The sequence below is a fragment of the Podarcis raffonei genome, chromosome 3, assembly GCF_027172205.1.
Source record: "Podarcis raffonei isolate rPodRaf1 chromosome 3, rPodRaf1.pri, whole genome shotgun sequence".
NCBI classification, from domain to species: Eukaryota; Metazoa; Chordata; class Lepidosauria; order Squamata; family Lacertidae; genus Podarcis; species Podarcis raffonei.
The window spans coordinates 60,439,097-60,462,839 of NC_070604.1; the positions used below are offsets into that span (position 1 = coordinate 60,439,097).

The 23,743-nt window shown below is 39.7% G+C and overlaps 1 protein-coding gene across 5 annotated transcripts in view; it reads right to left on the reverse strand.

Moving 5' to 3' along the window:
- ARHGAP18 (Rho GTPase activating protein 18) overlaps nucleotides 1-23,743 on the reverse strand; it is a 59,649-nt gene that overhangs the window by 10,799 nt on the left and 25,107 nt on the right. For 3 of the 5 annotated variants that reach the window (XM_053381882.1, XM_053381884.1, XM_053381880.1), the window contains exons 2-8: nucleotides 15,140-15,339; nucleotides 12,807-13,042; nucleotides 9,182-9,245; nucleotides 6,438-6,598; nucleotides 5,227-5,392; nucleotides 950-1,041; nucleotides 651-728 (exon numbers count right to left, since the gene is read on the reverse strand). In XM_053381882.1, coding sequence (XP_053237857.1) covers nucleotides 651-728; nucleotides 950-1,041; nucleotides 5,227-5,392; nucleotides 6,438-6,598; nucleotides 9,182-9,245; nucleotides 12,807-13,042; nucleotides 15,140-15,339 — 997 coding nt within the window. The remainder of the gene's footprint in view (nucleotides 1-650; nucleotides 729-949; nucleotides 1,042-5,226; nucleotides 5,393-6,437; nucleotides 6,599-9,181; nucleotides 9,246-12,806; nucleotides 13,043-15,139; nucleotides 15,340-23,743) is intronic. The other 2 variants (XM_053381883.1, XM_053381881.1) reach the window with 1 other exon arrangement.

Consider the following 23,743-nt stretch of genomic DNA (forward strand, 5'->3'; position numbering starts at 1 on the left):
AGGTCAAGAAGATTTCTATGCAAGCATAATCCACAATTAGCAGGCCCAGAGTATGCACATGATGCTAAATATGAAAACCATCTGCTCTAGATTTAAAAATTTGACATGCACAGTGGTAAAAAATCAGGTATGAAGCGCAATAAAAAAAGAGGATGAGTTTTTATCCCAAAAAAAAAAAAAACCAGTCCATACACAAATGCTCTCAGAGGGACTGAGAGCAAAGGCTTGTTTACCCAGGTGGCTAACCACAATCCAGGATAACATCAGAGTAATGAAGGGTCAACATGTAGGAAGAATAGAGTCAATTGTCCTTCACCCTGTCCTTAATTCAATAAAAGAATACCTATAGCAATGCATACAAAAAGCCTACATTTGTGAACAAACCAGAACTCACAATGTAATAAAATAAGTTTTGGAAAGGAGGTTTCTGTCACACACACTCCTGCTCAGTCACTCAGCTTTGGCAAAACCACTGTCAGTTGTCCAAGGATTAATATAAAATTGTTTTTAAGATACGATTGTTATAATTATAAAATGTCGTAAGGATCTCATGATCTTGCCCCTGAACACAAGTTACCAAATTATTATTATTAATAAAATATATGTAATTAATCTAACACTCTCTTTCCAGAATTGAAAGATTAGTTTACCTTTACCCTTGCTGCCACACCCGGTATTCGAAGAAGCCCTTCTGTATCCAGCTTTCCTTCTTCTATATGGGAAATGAGCTGCAAATTAAAATAGAAAGTATTTCAACTCAAGTTGCCGGCAACTAAAATGCTAATTGAAAAATAGAAAATTTGTTCTACTGAAAACTGGAATGCAACTGTGGCTAAACAGTTACAAGCTTTTCTGCGCACTGATGTAACTATAAGTGCCTTATATGTTTGCGTTCTGCTGAAACCTAACTGGTATAGAAGAAACTGACTGGTCAGCCTACAGTACTCACTTTTTGAAAAATTAGTGGTATCCGGATGCCTGGCACCCTCTTCTGATCTTGTTCTAGCAAAACTGACAGTGGGACACCAAAAAGACCAGATTCTGTATGAAACAACAAAAGACAAACAATTGGCTTATGACGACATGAAAAATGGTTTCATAGACTCTTCTCCACTATGTTCAGATCAACACAGTTTATAATTAATAAATCCAGGCAAACAATTTACAGTCCAATCCTATGTACACTTAGCAAGGAGTAAATCCCACCGAACAGAGTGGGGTTGAATCGTATGCATATTCACCCAGAAGCAAGTCCCACTGCATTCAATGGGAATTTACTGCCTGTAAACATGCACAAGGTTGAAGCATCAGCCAGCTCTGCATATTTGAATAATGCATGCTAGCTAAAAGCAAAAAGTTGCAGACGAACCCTACAAAGCTGACCCACTTCAGAATTCATTGCAAATTGAAGTGTCAATAGTATTTTCAAACAGACATTATTTCTTGCTGCATACATCCCTCTACTACCATATGAATTAGGTACACTTCATCTTCTCAAATAGCAGGATTGAAATATTCTTCTGTTTTTACATTTCTGCAATCTGTCTTGGCATTAATTGGCTATTATTGTATCTATTTTTTAAGATTTTTCAAACATTTAAAGCAAGAAAGGGGCTCCAGAAAAAATAAATATACCATAAGTAAAGAAAAGGAGGAATACTTCCAAACATTTAACCTTTGGAATAGCTCACTGACTCGTACAAGATTGTAACCTCAGTCATTCTATTTCCTGCTGTATGAGTGGCCTGTGAACAGGGCCCATTCTAACTAGAGGGCATTAGGCAAACTATTATTGTCTTTGCCTTAGCTGCTCATCTGCAATATAGGAACAAAAATGCTGGCATTTCTTTAATAGGGCTGTTGTGAAGATTGTCGAGATAAAGATATGCAAGCCTTTGAGCATGTGAAGTACCCTCCCGTCAAGTCTAAGTATTGGGTTGTATCCAATGGTTGTGCAAGTGGAAGGCAGCTTGCACAACTGATGTTTCTCTTCCCTCCTCCTAATCTCCACAGCCCTGGTAGCACCACACCTCCCCACCGAAAAACCTCTCTAGAAGTGAACAGTGTGGACTGTGTTCTATGGGGGAAAACCGATTTGCTGAACACTAAGCAAAGGGGACCTCATGCATGTGGAGCTGCCTTCGAGTCATGAAGCAAGTGGATACAGCCCTTATTATTCACAGTGATGAAGTCACCAACCATAGCTGGTGCTGAGGTAGGGATGGTAGAGTAAACCATTTGATGGAACATCTATAGGAGGCTGTTGAGTCAGACCATTGGTCCATCTAGCTCAGTTGGGTTACAAACGCCTTGGGTTACAAACGCTTCAGGTTACATACGCTGCAGGTTACAGACTCCACTAACCCAGAAATAGTACCTCAGGTTAAGAACTTTGCTTCAGGATGAGAACAGAAATCGTGCTCCGGCGGCGTGGCAGCAGCAGGAGGCCCCATTAGCTAAAGTGGTGCTTCAGGTTAAGAACAGTTTCAGGTTAAGAACAGACCTCCAGAACAAATTAAGTACTTAACCCAAGGTACCACTGTACTGTCCACACACCAGCAGAATTCTCCAGAATTTCAGACAGCCATCTCTACCAGATATAACCCCAAGAAGCGAAGGATTGAACCTGGGACCTTCTGCATGCAAGGCAAATACTCTACCCTGAGCAATAGCCCCTTTTCTTATGGAAAGACAATGGGGTTTTCCCAAATCAGAATACCCTCAGGAAAAATCACATGGAACAAGAAGTTGGACTGAATCAAGAGGGTCTCTCTGTAGCCCTTAAAAATGTGTGATCTGCAGAGACCCTCTATTTCCCAGGGATGAAAGGAAAAAATGGCTATCCTAAAGCAATATTCCATATTCAAGAAGTATTTGGCATAGCTTTGGTATGTTTAACTGGACACGGCTTTTTTAAGAATATAAAAATGGAAGGTTGTGGAGGAGGGAAGGTTCCTTTACCCTGATGTGGCTGGAAGAAGTTATTTTCTGAGCTGTGAAATGAAGATTGTATTCAGAGAACTCAACTGTACCCAGCTATATCTCCCTCATCACTCACAGTTGCTTTCAATTATTTAGCTACTGCACTGTCGTCTCTGCTGAACCCTGACTGCAAGTTTTTGCCCAAGAAGATATTTGATTAACTGGTAACATGTTTCAGGTCCTTGTAAAACATTAAAGAGAAGGTCAGAAATACAGGCAGTTAACAAAATGGAAACGTTTCCTGCATTTCATAGGTTACTTTTAAATCTGTGCAATGCTGCTGCTTCAAATTTAGCTCTGCATTATGTTTTATTATTTCTACACATTTTTAATTCATATAAGCTGCACTTAACTTCAGACTGAAGGGAAAGCAAAGGGGGAATCCTCTTAATCAACCAATAAATAAATAAAATATTCCCAGTCCAATGCGTTTAACCAGGGCTGTACTCACTAGAAGCTAATCTGGAAATATACAAAACTTCGGTTTAAAAATAAAACTTTTAAAATGTAAAAGTCGCATCTAAAACATACAAGTGAAACTAAATAAAAACAATGAAAATGTTAATGGAGAATTTTCAAATATATACAGTCAAAGACACATAAATTTGCAAGTCAACTATCTCAAAATCAGTATTAGAGGTCAACTTTCCCTAATAAAAATTCTGTTCTTTTGTGAGTTTTCCCACACTAAACTAAGCCTATTTTACAGGATGTTGACTTTACAGATATATGCATGCAGTACCTATATACACGTTTGTTTTTTCAATCAGAGGAGCGGGGAAGCAACTCTGCTTTTCCTCTTTTTTAATAGGAAAAGGACTTGATAGTATGCCATTTAACTTGGTGATCTCAAAATGTTCCCAGTTGCCCATAATTATATTAAAGGTAAAAATATATATAAAAAACCAATATGGACTGTTGGTTGGGAAGTCCAAAAAGAATCCCTGTATAAGGAATGGAGAATGATATGAGTGTATAACTGAAGACTTATAAACAAATAAAGAAAAAGAAGTTACTCATTTGGATTAAATTACATGCTTTGAAAATTTGACAGGCCGCCTATGCTCTAATGGAGGATGCCATCACTCACTCACACACACACACCCCAGAACTGGAACAAAATCTCATGCCAAACTAGAAACCACAGGAAAAGGTCATAAAGCTGTAATTTTCATAAAGTGTTTGCCTAGAATAGGAACACTGCAATTATATTGTTATGTAACATAAATTACAATTTTGTTGAGAGCCTCCAAGTGCAGTCATGTTAAGTTATTTCATCCCGCCCTAAAGATCATAATCAATACGGATGGTTCTCCACAAACAAAAATAAATCATGGTTGAGAGCACTTTTAGAGTTAAGCTTCTAAAGATAGGCTAAGGAAAGAAACGAAACGTTCAAGCAGTGAAACAAGCATGACAGCATTAAGGACAAGCTTAGTGAAACACTCCATCAGGTTTAAAGTAGGAAGAAGTGGTATATTCCTAGAAATAAGGGTGGTTGGAAACTACTACTTTTCTTTTCATGCTGCAGCCTCGTTTGGCATGATTCAGCCAGAGTTTGAATCTCTCTCTCTCTCTCATTACAGTCAATGCAACTTGAATGTAATTAAGTTGCATTGACTATAATGAGAGAGCTAAGATCATGCTTAACAGGTCGCCACTAAACCTGATGGAATGCAAAACTGCTTCATATGGCATGGATTGTACCCATCCTACTCACCTGACTTCATACGCCAAGCCACAACCCTTTAAAACAAATGCATTTGGTTTGCAGGTTCTGTTGACCCCCAGTGGATACCTAAGGCTCATTACTTCATTTAGAATACAAGAATACACAATGCGATGCGATGCGTGTACAGTGGTACCTCGGGTTACATACGCTTCAGGTTACAGACTCTGCTAACCCAGAAATATTGCTTCAGGTTAAGAACTTTGCTTCAGGATGAAAACAGAAATCGTGCTCCAGTGGTGCGGCAGCAGCAGGAGGCCCCATTAGCTAAAGTGGTGCTTCAGGTTAAGAACAGTTTCAGGTTAAGTGCGGACCTCTGGAACGAATTAAGTACTTAACCCAAGGTACCACTGTATAGCGCACCCCACCAAAGCAAATGGGAAGTCTCAATGACCTTATTTCATTTTTGCCCCACCTTCTACAGTTTTCATGGGGAAATCAAAAAAGTGACCTCAAAGATTACACATATAGAAATGCACATCAACATAGTAGCACTGCAAATGGAAGAAACTGACCTTTGGTTTTGATTTTTATTGCTTTTTGTGGCTTCAGTTCTGTTCCAAGTATATCAAAGAGAGCTGTCAGCTCAATTAGTGCCAGAGCGTGGACCTTCTTCATATCCTGAGGGGCAAGGTCTCCAATCTTTGTTGTACCCGTTTTGTCTTTTGGCAGTCTGAAATTCTAAGAGTTTAAAATAATAGCATTAAAGTCTACTCTCTAACAAGCAACAAAAGGAAGCAGGAGCTTGTGCTGCATTTCAGCGGTGCATATTATTGGGGAAGGTATTATTTTTTGCTATAATAAATTCACTTTTGCACTCCTAGTTTAAAAATTCCCTCCCCTCCCAAGCATATTATTAAAATTACAGCTTCATTGGGGACTTGTACACAGGTACCAAACAGGAGGTACATGTGGGGCTGCGGTCTCTGTGGGTAACAAAATAAGGGGTGGAGGAGTTACCGATGCCTTAGAAGTGTTTGAAAGTGGGTTACCCATACCTTGAAAGTGGATTTGGCTTTTGCCTGTTTGAAAACTGAATGCATGCCAAGAGCCCCGTGCATCTTTCTTTAAGCAATCAACGATGGACAAATAAATTCGGACTAGAGCAATGAGCACCTGATCATCGAGTGAAAGTGTTTTCATCCCTAGAAAAGGACCTAAAGCCTGGTCTAAACAGCTGAAGTAGTAAAATAGTTCCTAGAACTATAAATCTTCAAACTGCAGGTGGTAATGGTGAAGGTTGCATATGTGAACACTTCCCAGCCCATTACTGAACACAGAAAACTAGATTAAGACTCTGCAGTTTCACACTTCGTTTTCCATGAATGCCCCATTACCAACAATGCAATCAAGCATACTGTTCCTGGGCTGTACCATTTAGCCACCTCTTCTACTATTTTTGCATGCACAAATAACAACATGCATTTATTTATTTCACAAGATTTATACACCACTTGTAATAAAACCTCAAAGCAGTTTACAAAAAGATTATCAGATAAAATTAGTGAAAAACAACTATCTAAAAACAGTCAAAAGTTAAAATCAACAATAAGCTTAAAAACCAGATTAAAACACGTCAACATTCTACATGTCTGAATATGTAGTACTCTCTATTTCTTTGAACTTGAAGTTCTCAAGTATAATTTTGGAGATGCTGCAGAAGATAAATAAATAAGAAACCCCCACAGAATGAAAGATATTAAAGCAAGACCAAAAAAGCGCCTACAGGAAGGAGTGTGTCATCCTCTTTGCCCTTCAAGACTTTGCCTGCTGGGTCATCTTTGAGCGTAGCTGCCTGCTCCGAAAATGATATTTCCAAGTTAATGTCCGTTTCAGTCACTGGAACATCTTCTCTTTGATGATCATAATCAATATGTTGACAAGATGCTAGATGTGGTGAAAAAGAAATGGGGGAAATGGTCATTAAAGTTTAAATGCAACTTTCCCCCCTCTTCCATCACCATATTTGAGGGGAGTGCTGAATTAATCATGGATTGGCTCCAGAGATTCATGAACAGAAAATCTGCTCACAGAATGCTTCCACCTTCTGACAGGTTATGGGAGCCTTTATGAACCTCAGCTGGATCACAGTCCCCTTACACGAGCATATAACTGCTTTGCAATCAAGGCACATTATGAAGATCACAAATTTTTAGAATCCTCCCTCCCCCTAATAATCTTACTGTTGTGCTGTTAAAAAAAATCTATACTTCCTAGCATGTACTCCTTGGTGGTAAACCTCTATTATGTTACTGTCTCTAGCTTAACGAAGATAATACCACAACTAATCTGCAGCATTGCTCAGTTTCAAAGTTAATAAATTAACATCATTTTTCAATCATGAGGCAAGTGTGATGACTACTGCAGCTTTAAAGTTTTTGTTAAACACCACTAATTATCAGAGATTATTATCAGAGCTGAGAAAATTACTTCGCTCCCCTACTTTGCTCACTGCCCCAAACCCTAAACACACTCCCAACTTTTACTAACAAGCTTTTAGTTTTGAATTTCACTTCAAGAATATTTGGTGCCTTTGAAATGCCAGGCAATTTCTATTGCCGTTGGAAAAACAACTGCCCCCCACTATGCTCTGCTAAAACAACACTGACTACTAGCTCCTTATTACTGACGAGCCTCTGGCACAGCCCAGAAACAGGTGCTGAAGTTTGTACACAGCAAAACTGGGGCAATTCTGCAAATGGAACAGATTTCTCTCCCATTCCAATCCTGGCAGCAGAGCTGCACTTTACAACAAGGTTCCCAACAGCTGTAACATATCAGAATATACACAGGCTGATTTAGCTTTTCCCTTTTCATTCAGTGCTATGAGAGTGTTAGCATATGGAAATTGCCTTTCAGAACTTCTCCATTTGTAAAGGCTCATAAAGAGGCACTGGAGAAAAAAGAACCAGATGTTATGAAATTCTTAAATAAAATGCTTGGTAATTTTCCAGACCAAGATTCTACTGCAGTTTACTGGCATAAGCCCTGTGCTTTTCTGTCTGCCTCTCTGCCTTGTGCTGACCCAGCAGTTTGGCAGCAATCCCATCTTTGAAACTGTTCTTGCTAGTGAATGGCTGCCTGGTGGCTGAAGCAAACAGAGAAAAGGCTCATTAATGCTCCTATAAGCACATATTATTCAGCTGACGGTATCTTTCTGTTTCACAAGATTTTGTATTTCCAACTTGGCTCCTGCTTATTGAACATGTATTCAGAGTTCTGAAATATATTGATAATTAGTAATATATCCCATTTTTAATATCAAACTTCATGGGTATCATCCTTATCATTAGTGATAAAAGCAGGGCTCTTGTTTTTCTGCTTATTTGGAAGCATAACTTTCTCCTGTTTCCCCCACCCCCCAGTCAATTATATACAGGCATTTATGGCTATCATACACAAATCCCTGTTTTGTAATTAGTCATTTTTCTGACCATGCTTCCTTATCCTACTTTTAAGATGTCCTTGTCTCTCAGGCTTGGACCTAGCTGCTTTTGTATATGCTTCAAAATACAGTAAGGTTGCCAAGTCATTACTCTGGTGTCTTGAGATTTCCATAAATGCATCCAAGAGTTGAGGAACTCTAGTTCCATTATGAGAGTACAACTCAGTTCAGTGTGCTTTAGTTTTATTTACAGTGGTACCTTGGGTTAAGTACTTAACTCGTTCCAGAGGTCCATTCTTAACCAGAAACTGTTCTTAACCTGAAGCACCACTTTAGCTAATGGGAGCTCCCGCTGCCGCCGTGCCGCAAGAGCATGATTTCTGTTCTTATCCTGAAGCAAAGTTCTTAACCTGAGGTACTATTTCTGGGTTAGCGGAGTCTGTAACCTGAAGCGTATGTAACCGGAGGTACCACTGTATTATGAATTCCCAACAGCCAGATTTATATACCCATCTCAATCCAATGTCTGGATTTCACAGAGCTAGTCAAATGCAATTGTTGCAATTGTTTTATTAACTTGTTTAATCTGCTCCTTTACAGTTTTTGGAAAGACAAATTGGCTAAAGCTTGCCATTAGGGTGGTGCAACTGTCCCAACACCAGGCACATAATCTGGAGAGGGAGGCGCTGGCACACAGGACTGGCTGCTGCCATTGACATTAAACAAATGTTACAACTTTCATTGTGCAATATATGGATTGTAAGAGTTTATGAATATTATGATTACCAAATAATAATTATTTTGGTCTGGTTGCTGTTTATAGAAATAGCAATGGTATTCGATCCACACTGGGAACAATTATGGTTAATTAGGGCATTGGAGCCACAAGACTAAATCCTTGCATCTGATGAGGTTTTTTGATTTGGTAAAGATTTTGACACATGTGTTTGGGTTGCCTAAAAGACTTCTCCAGAATATGGTCCATATCCTAGAAAAAGCTTTCTTTTTTAAAAAAACTTGCTCGGCAATATATCTTGTTAAGACATTTCAAAATAGAAACAATACAGAAAATTGTTAAGATTTACCCTCTTTTGAGTCCTCCTCTTTGTTTCCTTTTGTTCTTACAGACTGGTGTTCACTGCCAATTTCCTAAAATGCAGAAAATAAAATATTCTGAATATTTATTCAGAAAATAAAATGATAGACAAGACGCTTTGCTCCCACCTGCTCTTAAGACAGACATCAGAAAAATTGCTCTTGCATGGATGTTTTCATGTTTGAATTTCATGTATAGAATTTATAGAAATTATTGCCAAGATTTAAAAAAGATTATTAACACAGTCAGTACTTGAAAACTTTCAAAACTTGAAAGGCCAGAGGTTTGGGGATATATGGAGAATCCCTGCTTCAGAAGCAAGGAGCCTGTTGTCCTCCAGATGTTGCTGAATTACAACTCCCCCTGTTCCTGACCATTGGGCTGGGGCTGATGGAAGCCAAGAGCCCAACAACATCTGGAGACAAAGGATTCCCCACAACAGCCTGCACGAAGAACAGCTTTTAAGCATATTGCGATGGCCAACTGTGAAGGACGTTTGGAATTTGGAAACTATGAAGGAACTTGCAGTATATAACCAAAGGTATAACCGAGTTGTTATTCTGTCTGAATATGTGAAAGTTCAAAGAGCCTAAAGAGGATAGGGAAATTATTAATATTCATGTTAACAGCTGATCAATGTACAACCATCTACATATGGAAACCAAAAGGCCCCGTGCCCTAAAAAAATGTATGATGAGCTTATGAGACCTGGTGCTCATGCTGAAACTCATAAATATTAACAGAATTGGAGGGGGCAGACTGGGAAATAAGATTTGTTTGAGAAATGGACCGTTTTTGTTATGCCTGGGAAACACACACACAAGCAAGTATATAAATATATATATAACGAAACAGTTGGAATAAGAGCACATTGTTTATAAAAAACAGTTTTGTTGACTACACATTTCTGATTTAATTTTTTTGTGCATCCATATTTTTTTTTAATACATTGATACACACAAATATTGTGCTTGGTCTTTTTAGTTCCAATTACTAGAGATGTCAGTGCTGGGTTTCCTGGGCTCAGGCTCAGAATTGAGACTCTAGGATCCTGTAAGGCTCAACCCAAAGGGAGAGGTGAACAATAGAAGGTTAATTCCCCCCCCCCCCCCCAGTTCAGGTTAACATATTGGGCTGGAAAAGGCTTCCCAGTGCATTCCTTCTTTGCAGACCAGCCCCAGAGGAAACTGCTGCTGAGGGCAAAAGCTTCACCCCAGATGGGATCATCTTCCCTCGTAGGAGGGATGGGCTTTTGCTCCGAAGCCCCAATTTTCCACAGTCCCAATCCCAGTTTCTCATTATCTGGGCCTCAGAAAGTCAGCCAAGTTCTTCTTCCTCCCCACAAAAAGCTGGGGCGGGGGGGACTCCGACTATTTCTGAGGCAAGTAGCAGAGAACTTCCCCTTTCCCTGCGGTTATATGCTTCTGCTAATACTTGAACAGGTTCTTCCAGTGCAGGGAAGTTTGCATATTAATCCAAGGTCAGGTTAGCCAGAACAGGTGCAACTACTTCTTGCTCTTGACACTTCTCCACATTCCCCGTGAATAATGATATTGATATCCTTTTAATTCAGTATAAGAGCAATCTTTCTCGTAGATTTCCAAACCCTAAACTGGTAAGAGTAAATACAAGCACACTAGCGACCTTCCCCAACCTTCCCAAAAATCTCCAGATGTACCACTCCTATTGGACCTTATCAGCACAGCCAAGCTGGATGGGGTTGATGGGAGTTGCAGTCCAAAACATCTGGAGGGCACTGAATTGGAAAAGTCTGCACTATAGAGAAAAGAGGAATCAGTGAAACCTATATACATGATGGCTTCTTTCTGCCACCCATTACTGATAGTAGTTCAGACAACACTTTAAGAACGTATTTGCCACCCAATCCTATGTTTGGAAGCCCATCAAATTTAGGTACATATTAAAAAATTGTCTGAAGCAGTGTCAGACCACTCAGGATTGTCTATATTGACTAGCAATGACACTCCAGGGTTTCAGACAAGTGCCATGCCTATAGTCCTACCCAGAAATGCCAGGATTAAAGCTGGCATCTTCTGCATGTGATTCAGATGTTCTACAACTGAACAATTGGCCCTTCTGTACACATTTTGATGGGGCACATTCCCAAGTAAAGGTACACAAGACTGCAGTCCAGGGAAGTGTTTCAGATCTTTTCATTACTAGCCTTCTCTCTAGTTGTTGCTCCTTATTTGGTTTTATGCTGCAACATTTTAGCACCAAATTGCTCCAGAGGAAAACAGGAACCTTTAATCCTTGCAAGTATAAATATAATAGTGTGTGCTATTTCCCATTGTTTTAGTAATTGAATTTTGTAGCAGTTATATATGATTTTGAATGCAGAACAGCAGCATGTGGCTAAAGGACAAACATTTAAATGAGCCTAATATGTGGCTGATGTCACCACAGGTTGAGAATGCAATTACACTGCTCAAAAAGGAAGGCACAACACTTATTGATTCAGTAAAAAACAAAACAAAAGCACCTCTGGATAAATATTCACTTCAAAAAGGGAACTGAAGCACTAGCTACATCATCTGACAGATTATAGCATCCATAATAAATGGAGCAGGGACGCGGGTGGCACTGTGGGTAAAACCTCAGCGCCTAGGACTTGCCGATCGTCAGGTCGGCGGTTCGAATCCCCGCAGCGGGGTGCGCTCCCGTTGCTCAGTCCCAGCGCCTGCCAACCTAGCAGTTCGAAAGCACCCCCGGGTGCAAGTACATAAATAGGGACCGCTTGCTAGCGGGAAGGTAAACGGTGTTTCCGTGTGCTGCACTGGATCACCAGATGCAGCTTGTCACGCTGGCCACGTGACCCGGAAGTGTCTTCGGACAGCGCTGGCCCCCGGCCTCTTAAGCGAGATGGGCACGCAACCCCAGAGTCGGACACGACTGGCCCGTACGGGCAGGGGTACCTTTACCTTTTTAATAAATGGAGCATCAGCTGTACCAAACTAATTTCATAGTTTAATAGAACACCCCTATGTCTGGGCTCTCAGGCACATTCAAAGTCTGACATTCCCAAAATGGGAAAAGGTGTCTCCTGAACCTCTGCATCTTTCCACTCCAAGTTTTCTACACAGGAAATTATTTTTGCAGAGTTGTAAAAGAGGGAGTCTAACAGACAAATGGATTTCTCCATTTTCAGAACTGGAGAAAGCATCGGGATATTGAAAGTCATTACACAGCTGAACAATCTACATGCCAGCAAATAAACCCTATGACTTGATTGGCACTTAAAGTCAGGAAAAAGGAGCTCCACCTCACCTGAGTCTGCTGCCTGAACAAACTGCTTCCCTTTGTTTCATGTGAAGACCTGTTTCACAAAATAAAGCTAGACTTCGCAAAACATATGCAAGGCCCCCTTGTCAGTAAAACACAAAACTTCATCTTCTTCCTAGCAAATTTAAACATAGCAGCACGGCCGTATCCTCTAAGCAGCATGCAGCAAGCAAAGCAGCCTTTAGAAAATGCCCTCTTGTTGAGATTTGTGAAACAGTGTCTCCTCCGACTTAATCCTAATAGCCTGCATTCCTATACAGGGGTTTTTTTTTAAGTGAGGCTAAACCAAAAGCCACAAATCAGGAACTCACTTTTTCCTTTGACTCATTTTGCTGCTTGAAGATATCTCTCACATCAGGAACTTGGTACTGCTTGTTTTTCTTCCTCATTGTCTGTGTGACTGTCTCCACTCGTTTCTGCACGGCTGCTGCCTGCGTACGCGTCAGCGTAGCCAAAACCACCATGCTTTCTTGAGAGTCAGCAGCCGCCTCACCAAAGAGGTTTGACAAACCGGCTTCTTTTAACCACTCTTCTTCCAATTCCCCCTCTGGCACGGACAAAAGAAGATAAAAATTAATTTGATGACATTTGCATGACTGCAAATTTGATGATATTTGCATGACCATGGGTTTGCGTTATACCCAAAGTCAGCCATAGATTTCTGCAGGAAAGTGAGAGGTATATAAAAAAACCAAACTGCAAGCAGTTCCATGGAAGCTGTTCCTTATACAATCTGCACAGAAATCTTTGGTTCTTCTCCCATACATATTCCCTGTAAAATAGGATTGTGGCGGGTTTGGGGGGGGGAATCTGTTTCCTACATGGAATTAGAAAGCCCAGCACCAGAATTTATATACAATTGCCACATTCAATGGATTTATACACCATTTCTGCTAGTTCGGCCTTCGCTCCCAGCTGTAACAGTGCCTTGTTTTCTTAGTACAACTCTTCATTAGTTTAATTTAATCAGAGGTTATCAAGGCTAATGGGTGATCTTACTGCAAATGGGTGATTGTATTGCAGCATCCAATTATGCTTGCTGCTGCGTTCTCTACTCCTTAGTGATTTTCAGTAAGGTGATCATTTCCTCATTGTTTCTAGATGGCAACACATTGTTTACTAAAAACAAAACGGTCCCAGCAAACAAAAAACGCAGGCCATTTGCTATATATAGAAATAACTAGCAGGGTGTTTTTTTTTCATGTTAGGAATATAAGAAGCTACTCATACATAAGAGAGGATTGCAGAAGTGTGCTTTAATGTCAGAGAAATGGCATCGACTTAGAACATTTCCTAGGAAACATTTACCTGAACCTCAGCATTGGTTCGCTAAAATTAGTATAGAAAACAGAAGTGCATTCTCAGTAAAAGGGTTCTAAGGTATTATGTTTTTTTTCCCTACAGCTTCAGAGTCCTTGCCAAGAAAACATGATTATATATTCATACACACACACACACACCTCCAATCAGAATTTATGTTGCATAATTTTAAACATTAAAGACGCTCTATTGCGGAGTGGGGGGGGGGATATTTTACTCAAATGTAATAGTATTTGAGAGTACGATCTTGTTCCTCCATTGTTGATAGTGGTGGTGGCAATATGTAACTGCCTCTCCACTGTCTTTGGGCAGTAGAGGCATGCTGCTAGTGTTCCAAAGTGACGGAGGTCCCATCATAGCCCAGTAATTGAAGACATACCACTCACTGGCAGTTCTCCTGCCACCAGCAGTGGCAAGTGGATGGAAAGCACTGAAATGGCGAGTTGCAGGGTGGCAGCAAGTTTAGAATCACAGGATCCAAAATCCCCTGAATCCCTCAGACCCAAAGTCTTGTGGATTCCTCAAGGGACCCATTCCTTGGGCCTCTCAACGACACCAGCCTGGAGCAGGTGTGGTGAAACATTATGAGGAAACCCCCACATTTCACCTTGGCTGACAATTGTGTTTTTTAAGAACAGTCCCCACCACACCCACTATAAATAGGTCTGAGATACCATGTACTCTATAAATAGGCCTGAGATACCATGCACCTATTAACCTATAGACTACCATATAGTCAAATGCATTTGGCAACTGAAAGGGCTGTTTATTTGCACTAGGGTGTTTAGTTGCTTTCTCTTTTTTACAAATACACTGCATTTTACTACTGTACGTAGAAGCTGCTTTATCGTTGTTGTTTTTACTATATAATTCTGACTTCCTACAGGAATTATTGCTCTTTGTGTGATTCCGGGTACTATGGTAACCAGAACATATATGACTTCTGAAGAACTTCCCATTACCCTTACCAAAGCAGTGGTCAAAATCCAGTTACAGTTTATTGCAAAACAGCAGAAATGTAAACGAAGAAAAGAGGAAATTCTCTCTTGCTGCAAAAGCTTTAAAAGCACATCTTGGGGCAATAATATGCATAAGTTATGAATTCAAGCAAGTACTTTCTTAATGTATCATGGTTTTCCTCCAGCTCAGGATAGTCTAGTCCACAACAGCAATTCCAGGTCCTTGAAAATAATTGCCATTACACAGTCAATGTGTTGCCAGATTTGCAGAGGCACTAGTCAAGTCCAACTGACCAAATCTTGAAAGATCTAAAACAGAGTCTTCAAAACAGAGAAACTGTTTTCTTAATTCCAGTTATAATTACCATCAGGCTCCTTCACCAGAACCACTGCTTGTTCTTCAGAGTTATTGCCTCTGGTTTCATTGATGTTTTCAAGTTCTTTCCAGTAGTCATCCATGGATAATTCATCGAGTGAATCTTGAGAACCTGAACGGTTATAAGGGGGCTTCCCTGAGGGCTTCTTAGAGTTGTCATGGTTCATATTATATTGACCAGTTCTCCTGCTAGAAAACACAGAGAGAGAGAGAGACTTAATAATGTGGTACATAGTTTACAGTGACATCAGCAAAGCCAATTAGAAACATACCACTGGTCTTCATACAACTTTTAACATTTCAAAATGTGACATTTTAAGTAGCAATTTGTCTTTTATCAATATTTCTAGACTTTGAAGACCAACGCATATTTTATAAAGTGTGGAGTGGAGAGGAGGGTTTCCACTTTCTCAAAGTATGAATTACAGTAAGTCTGCAACTTATATGCTTTCAGCTTCACGTGTGTAGCATAAAATTAAAAGGGGACAGGAAAGGGGCGAGTTTCTGGGGGAAATGATGTTGGCAACCCTACCCACCATTGAACCCAATGTGTTTTGACTACACGCGATTTTGGTTTTAGTCACGATCCCTGGAACATAACCCCCATGTTAAGTTACAGGCTTACTGTACTTTTAAAACACTTCATCAATACTGAGGAGTCCATTGCTCTCCCTGAAGGAGGAAGAATTAGTTTTTTTCCCAGAGTAGGGCAATAGCTAATTGAATTGTTTATCACTTTGTAGCTGTATTTAGATATAAACACTTCAAATATGAATCAGCTCTCCTGGGACAGCTTGTGCTGAACTGAAGAAAACAAGTTCAATATTCTGAAGTTCACCCTGGCATTCAGATTGAGGCAGGACTTTAGCTTCTGTAGTTCCTATTTTTTAAAGAAATGTAGCTTTCTATGTGAACCTCAGTGGCAAAGGCAAAACATTTTGCCACACAATGTGCACCTACTCATTGAGCTATATGGAGCTAACTCCTAGAAAAGCAAGTCTAAAGGTCACAGCCTAGTGTGTGTGTAAGAAAACATGTTTCCTCTTTTACATCATTTATAAATACATTCCTCCCTCTTATTTTCCTGCTCCAACAAATCTATCTGGAGTTTCAACCGTGTTATGTACTTTGCTTGCTTGATTTTTTATATAGCCAGTGCTTTTTTTTTCTGGGGGGGACGCAGGGGGACACATACCCCTAAACATTTTGTGTATCTAAGGTTGGCTTCATTGAGGAGCAGTATTTCAATATGGGTAGGAAAATGAGAGTACTTGTAAACAATTTTTTTTGGGGGGGGGGGAAGCACTGGAGATAGCAATGAAAAAGGCATTACTCTGTAGATTCATTTCCACGAATTCAGTATGACATAGCAACTCCTGACTATGAATGACCATCCATGACAATCCTTTAGGTAGGCACACCAGGAAGAGAAAAAACAAACAAACCCTGAACTTTCCATGACTTCTGAGTCCCACTCATGTCCATTCACCCTAGGAGGTTAGAACCAATCAGTATCACAGAGGAAAGGTGCACGGAAACCCATTCACAAAAGGTTTGCGCTAACAGGGTTTTCTATGCCCTGTGCAGATTAATGTAACAGTAGCTCAAGGGATACCAATTACCTTCACAGCAATTCCTGGTAGTTAAAGGCAACAGGGTAACAATGTTAGCAGGATATAATGGCTGGGGTAGAGAAGGAAGTTTCTCACTGATCACACAAAACAAATTAAAAATACACATGCGTACTGTATAAACTAAATTGCTGGAAACCTAAAACCAACTGCATTGCTACTATGGCCACAATTCCTGCGGAATCTAGACCCAAGAGAAAATGGAAACGGTTTAACTTAAGAAATGATAGCTAATACCGGCCTAGCTCATGACATAGGACCCTAAAACATTAAATATACCTTTTCTAATTTTAATCCAGTAGAACCAGAAGGGATATCAGTGCACTTGTTACAGACCTATTTTCCAGTTGCAAAATAACTAATTGTAGGCTGGTTTGCTTATGGAAGTCAAGAGTGTTGAGCTACCATTTATATCAAGAAAATCTGCATTCACGCAAACCACAATGCCTATATAATTGCAGGTCTAGAATCTGGGCTTTACTATGGCAGACAGAAGAAATTTAATTGAGAAATTAAACTAGTTGATGTCTGAAGAAAAAGTCTGGGGGAAATCAGCAACTAGTGAATGAACGACTTGTGGAATTTTTTTTTTACAAAAAATATTTTACAGAAGTTGTATCTTCTTAAACACAGATGTTCTAATGCTATTTTTAAATAGCTGCATCCTGTATCACTAGTGTCTTCTTAAAATCATTGATATTAACAAAAATGCATCTTGAAAACTACTCAAAGGCTGATGGTGGATAATGCAGCTGTTCATAGACCAAAACAATCTGAATCTATCACAATACATAGTAACACATCTCAAAACAGTTTCACAGACTTCCTTCACTGTTCCTGCTATTTAGATGGAAGGTATTACAGCAAACATTTCTAAACAAACAAAAGACCCCTCTTTTCTGTTCTTCTGTTCCTGACTGCAGACTTACATGCTGTGTCTCAGTTCATAGCAAAGCACTGGAAAACTATTCACAAGTTTCGCACACAGCATCTAATTTGGCCCTTTTTGGCACAGCATTATCAGCTGGGTAGAGATCCAGCAATCTACACACAGCACTAACTTTCAAAAGTGCAGTGAACATCAAGGGGAGTATTCTTGTATTATCTTCTGCTTCCCACTACTCAAATATTTTTACAGTTTGCAGAAGAAGTATTAGTGGACACAGCATGACCCAGGAAGCACCCAAGTGTCTGCTTGACTCACAAAAGCACAAGCGTCAGTTTCAGGGTAAATTGTCATAAAAACTATTCACACTCCAACTGCTAAGCAGTTAAAGATTGATGGAATGTACATAAATACTCTCTGGGGCTTTTCCGTTGGCATGTAACCCTCAGCGGTTGCTTGCATAGTTGTAAGATAAACAGAATCCTTCACGGAGTCACAACTGATGGTTACAGTCATGATAAGAAGTTACATTTGTTCCTTTCTGATATTGGGGCTTCAGTCAGCTATTACAAAATCAGTCCACAGCTGTGCCACCACAGTTTTAAAACAGGTTTACCCACAGTTCTTAACAGAGTTATTCGCCCATCTATTGGCTTTAATACAAACACACAAAAACAGTGCAATATTCCTGTCAAAGGCTTTCATCTGCTACCGAAGATATAAATCCCTTAAAGTACTAGTCCTATGCTATCTCCAACAGAACTTATGCCATCGTAGCCCCACTGAAGTGAGGGTCATTGCTTTGATTCCTGAAGGTTACTTTCATCCAAAATACAGTGAGTATTTTAAAAGAACTATGTTTGATTTAAAAAAAAATATTTCTTTGCACCATTTTGAGGCTCTATTTCTCTTGGATTTCAGTTCTGTCCTCTTGGGCGCTCACCAAGCTGGGCCCTGGCCGCTGGACTTCTTTTGAGATCCTATCTGGCTCATGGAAAGTTTCAATGATTCCTAAGTTACTCTAGAGTCTATTCATATATTAAACGCAGATAGGTGGAAATTCCTGCATGTGTTTAGTTAAGATACAAAGGTGAAGGCCAAGCTGGAAACCACCTCTCCAAAGCTCGCTTTCCACACAGCAAGATTTCTATGTGAGGCTGATTCAAGCAGTACATACATAAATACATACATATATATATATAATTATGAGAACTGTAGCACACCCTAATTATGTGAGACTTGCCTCAAAGGGCCAAATCAGAAAGGATGTTAAATTTCCAGTTGCCACTGTTGTAACAGCAGCCACGTAAGTTACGGTAGTTTCCCTTCAAAGAGTTTGGTAAACCTCACTGCAATGGTGCTACCACAATACTGCTTTGCACTTACACCTGCTTGACCTCATTGGTTGCTGCCAGATGAGAACAGGCAAATGCATGATATAATAATGGAAAGTAGTAAAGTAGCATATAGACATGAAATATGGCACATGTAGCACCCAGTCTAGAGCCCTAAGAGTGGGGAAATGAAACTTGCAATCTAAGAAAGAAGATGTTGAAATGCAAATCTTTGTGGTAAACAATGTTTTAGCTTATAATTTAGCAGTTTTAGCTTTTAGTGTTTCCAAGTTACTATATGGTAACTAAGCCATTTCCAAGGTTTCTGGTTTTCTCTATTCTTCCCTTCACAGGATGCTCCCTTGTCATTACGGCAATGTTCCAGATTTTACACAAGCATTGCTGAGCAGACTAGGGTGAGTCCTCTAGGGACAATAAGATTCTGGGATTCCAAAAATAATGTATTATGTTATTTTCTTACATAATTGTTTTGATATTTCAACGAAACATGAACTGGATGGGAAAGAACCAATAGTTTGCTTTCATCTTTTCAAAATCCATGGAGTTTAGAACCATGAAAAATGTTTGTTTTTAAAAAAGCCTGCTTTGTTTCTGCTACAGCCCTAACATTTATCACTGTGTTTTTCTGCAAATCTTGTTTACTTTCTAGGGAAAGAACACAATAGTTTTGGTACAAGGACTGGACTCTTGGAAGAAGTCTCCCCTCAGGTTTTCTACCACACTGTCAGCAAGTTTCAAATGTTTTTTCTCCTATATAGCAATAACTTCTGTATACAAAAATGCTATTTTCTAGAATTATTGCTACAAGTTATTAAACAAATCTGGTTAACTCGAGTGTGCTGGGGAAATTGCTAAATTCCTTAGAGATAAGATGCCCTTTAAAATGTTATACACCTGAATCTGGCATTTCTCCACCTTCCAAACCAAGCATCGGTTTGAAGAAAATATGTCGAAGAGCACTGTGTAGAAAACACAGTATATAACATTGCATTATCTAGTTATGCATGCATCAAATTTGCATCGCCTCTTGCAAATCAGCAGTACCAGTTGAATATGCAAATAATGTGTGCTGCTCAGGTACAGGAACATAGGAAGCTGCCTAATACCAAGCCAGACGATTGGCTCATTTAGCTCAGTATTGTTGACACCTGGCTGGCAGCTGCTCCCCAAAGTTTCAGTCAGTCAGGGGACACTTCAAGACCTAATAGATGCTATATACTCTATGTCACTGAGCTGCAGCCCCTCTCCAACTTGTACAGGTTTAAATTGTGATTGATAGCTATCATGCACATAAACATTGGTACAATAAAAAAACAAAAGTATTCCTTTCTACAAGGCTTCTTTCACTTACAGTGGTACCTTGGTTCTCAAACTTAATAAGTTCCAGAACTCTGTTCCAAAACCAAAGCGTTCCCAAACCAAGGCATGATTTCCCACAGAAAGTAATGCAAAATGGATTAATCCGTTCCATATTTTTAATAACAGTCCCCAAAAAAAGCAATTTAACATGAATTTTACTATCTAATGAGACCATTGATACATAAAATGGAAGCAATGAACCATGTACTGCAGTCACACAATCAATCAATCAGTAGCTGAATTGGGTTCCACGCAGTCACACACACACAAAAAGAGCCACAAAAATGCAAAATAGCAAAAAACAGACGGACGTCAGTGTAACACTCCACACGGAAGTGTGGCACTCAAAATGGAAGCATAACACTCCAAACGGAAGTGTGGCACTCCAAACAGAAGTGTTACACTCATATCGGAAACGTAACCCTCAAATTCTCAGCGTAACACTCCAAACGGAAATGGAAGTGTGGCACTCCAAACGGAAAGGTGGCACTCAAATTGGAAGCGCAACACTCAAAGCAGAGCACGTTCAACTTCCAAAAAAAGTTTGCAAACCAGAACACTTACTTCTGGGTTTACTATGTTTGGGTTTCAAGTTGTTTCAGAAGCAAGGCATTTGAGAACCAAGATACCACTGTATTTTATTTCCTGAATGAAAAAACTGATTCCAAAGCTTCAGGTCCTCCTAGGAGATGGATGCTATTTTGCCTGCATCCTTGCAAATCATCAGTTGAAAATGGTTAAATTCTCCCATCTCACTTGTCTCCACTAAAGGAAAACACTGGGCAGGAGGAAAGAGTACATACAGATTTGTACCTGACCATTTCAGTCTCCAGCCAGAAAAATAACTTTACCACAATGCTTTTTCAGAGGGAAGGAACTGGTATCAACTGAACAGAAAACAAAACAAAGCCTCAGATAGTTTATCACTCAACATAATTCCCTAATCCCTGCACCAAGCCTTCTAAAATTCTGCAGAGTAAAGGAGCAGAATGCCCTGCTTGGAGGAAATGGCTGGCTCTGGAATCCTTGCTAGGAGGGATGCTCTTAAACATTTTGTCAAACTGTATTGGCCAGTAAATTTGTGGGAATGGGCTGTTTATAGTTTTACTGCAGTTTATAAATGGTATTAAAATGTGTATCACCTACACTGATTCAACCTACTACCATACAAAAATATATCCCCAATTGCAACTGCTTGGGAATATATATTTTATCTACATACAAGTGGAGCCCAGAACCTTATGCGGAAAACCTGATGTAAATTTTAATTTACAATAATAATAACAACAATAAAACATTTCTAGTTGGTTAAAAACAATGAAGGCAGTGACTTGTGAAACTGAACAAAATCCAAGCAGAGTTAAATAAAGGAGTTCAGTGCCTGCCACAGTTTCTTGCTACTTCTCTTGTTCCCAGTCCTCCACACATGTCCTTCAGCTTGTATACCCTACATTTTCTCCAAGGAGTGAAATTTCTTTCCCCAACCCCATTTTATCCTCACAAGAAGACTGCAGGGTAGCTTGGCTGAAAGGAAATGACTCACCCAATAGGCTTCATAGCCGAGTGGGAATTTGAACTCGAGTCTCCCAAGGACTCGTCTGACATTCTAACCACCACACTACCTCTTACTAGTTCACCAACGTCTTCCACTGTATTGGAAAACCTAAGAAAGGGAACGGATCATGCAGAACAGTTACACTCAAAATATTCCAGATTATCTTAATTCATTCCAGATCAAATACTTTGGATTTAGAAAACTCTTTACAGAAGACCTGCAACTGCCAGAAACAGCTGGTGGGATTCCCTTCCCAGCTCACCCATTGTGGCCACAGCCTCCTCTAGGCCTTCCCTCCCAGCATCACATTTAGGTTTCAAAAAATCCTCATACCAAAGCACAGGAAGGGGATTTGAAGGCGAAATACATTCACTTGTGAAGGAATCACATAGGCATAGATTGGTGTCAATGCCTCACATATGCATATACCGTGGTACCTTGGGTTACATACACTTGAGGTTACATACGCTTCAGGTTACAGACTCCACTACCCCAGAAATATTACCTCAGGTTAAGAACTTTGCTTCGGGATGAGAACAGAAATTGTGCTCCGGCAGCGGCGCGGCAGCAGGAGGCCCCATTAGCTAAAGTGGTGCTTCAGGTTAAGAACAGTTTCAGGTTAAGAACGGACCTCCGGAACGAATTAAGTACTTAACCCGAGGTACCACACTGAAGGATGTTATCACTTCAAATCAGTAACCTCTGGGGATTAGCTGAATGCTTTGGCGCTATCAACAGGCATTTTTTTAAGTACATATATAGAATGACAAGGCATGTAACACAAGAACATAAATCTTTCTTTTCACTTCTTCTCCTCCTCTTCCTCCTCCCCTCTCTCTCACACACAAAAATTCTCAATAGCTTTCCATTTGCATATCAATCCTTACTCAGGTTTGAAGTCTATATTCATATCTCATGCCATTTGATGATAAGGACAGAAATGCAAGAAATAATCTATCAGGAGATCTCCTTAGTCTGCCAGAAATCACTTCATTAAAAGCAGCAATCCCTGTCAGTCCCACAAAGTGTTGTATAGGAAACCAAATCTTATTAATCACACTTCTTTCAACATTGCTTCTTCAAATACTTTTACTGCAGGGTCATGTATCAAAGGTTAAATAAGCGCAAAACTCAAACTCCTCCCCTGCACATAGAGGCCAGATTTATGATTTGCCTTGCTAACAGGTATTCCTTCAGTAGCTAAGGAATTTATAACTCCAATACAGTATTTATGGCAAGTGCCAATGCAAACAAGTGAAAACAATTTTGCCTCTACTCATTGACTCTTGTAAATAATGGTAATTGTTCAAATATTTGCTTTTTGACAGAAAAAGTTGTTTTTACAATGAAGATTTCAGGTATCAGAAAGGCATTAAAGATCCCGAATTTGCACTTGAGTGTACTTCCATGTTCCTTAAAGGAAAACTCAAAATTAAAAAGTGTCACTCAAAACTAAAGCAAATGTTCCACTCTGCACTAAAATAAACAAACACGGTGAAGATATTTAAATATTTTGGTTGTCTTCCAAATAAATACAAGCCCAACAAAAAGTCTGACCACCTATTACTGAGCTTACAATGCTCAGGGTTTAAGAACTGAAGCATCCCAAGATGTCAAAGGCGTCAATAGTTGGACAAAGCCATCACCTACTTCCAAATCTGTCTGAAAATTCTCATTTCCGCTGCACTTTTCTACTAAAGATCTACCAATGCATTCATAAAAGGGTATATGGAGGAATCCATCTGCCACAGGACACATGCTCCAATATCGAATTGCAATGATGTGTGGATTCCTACACTAATTGGTT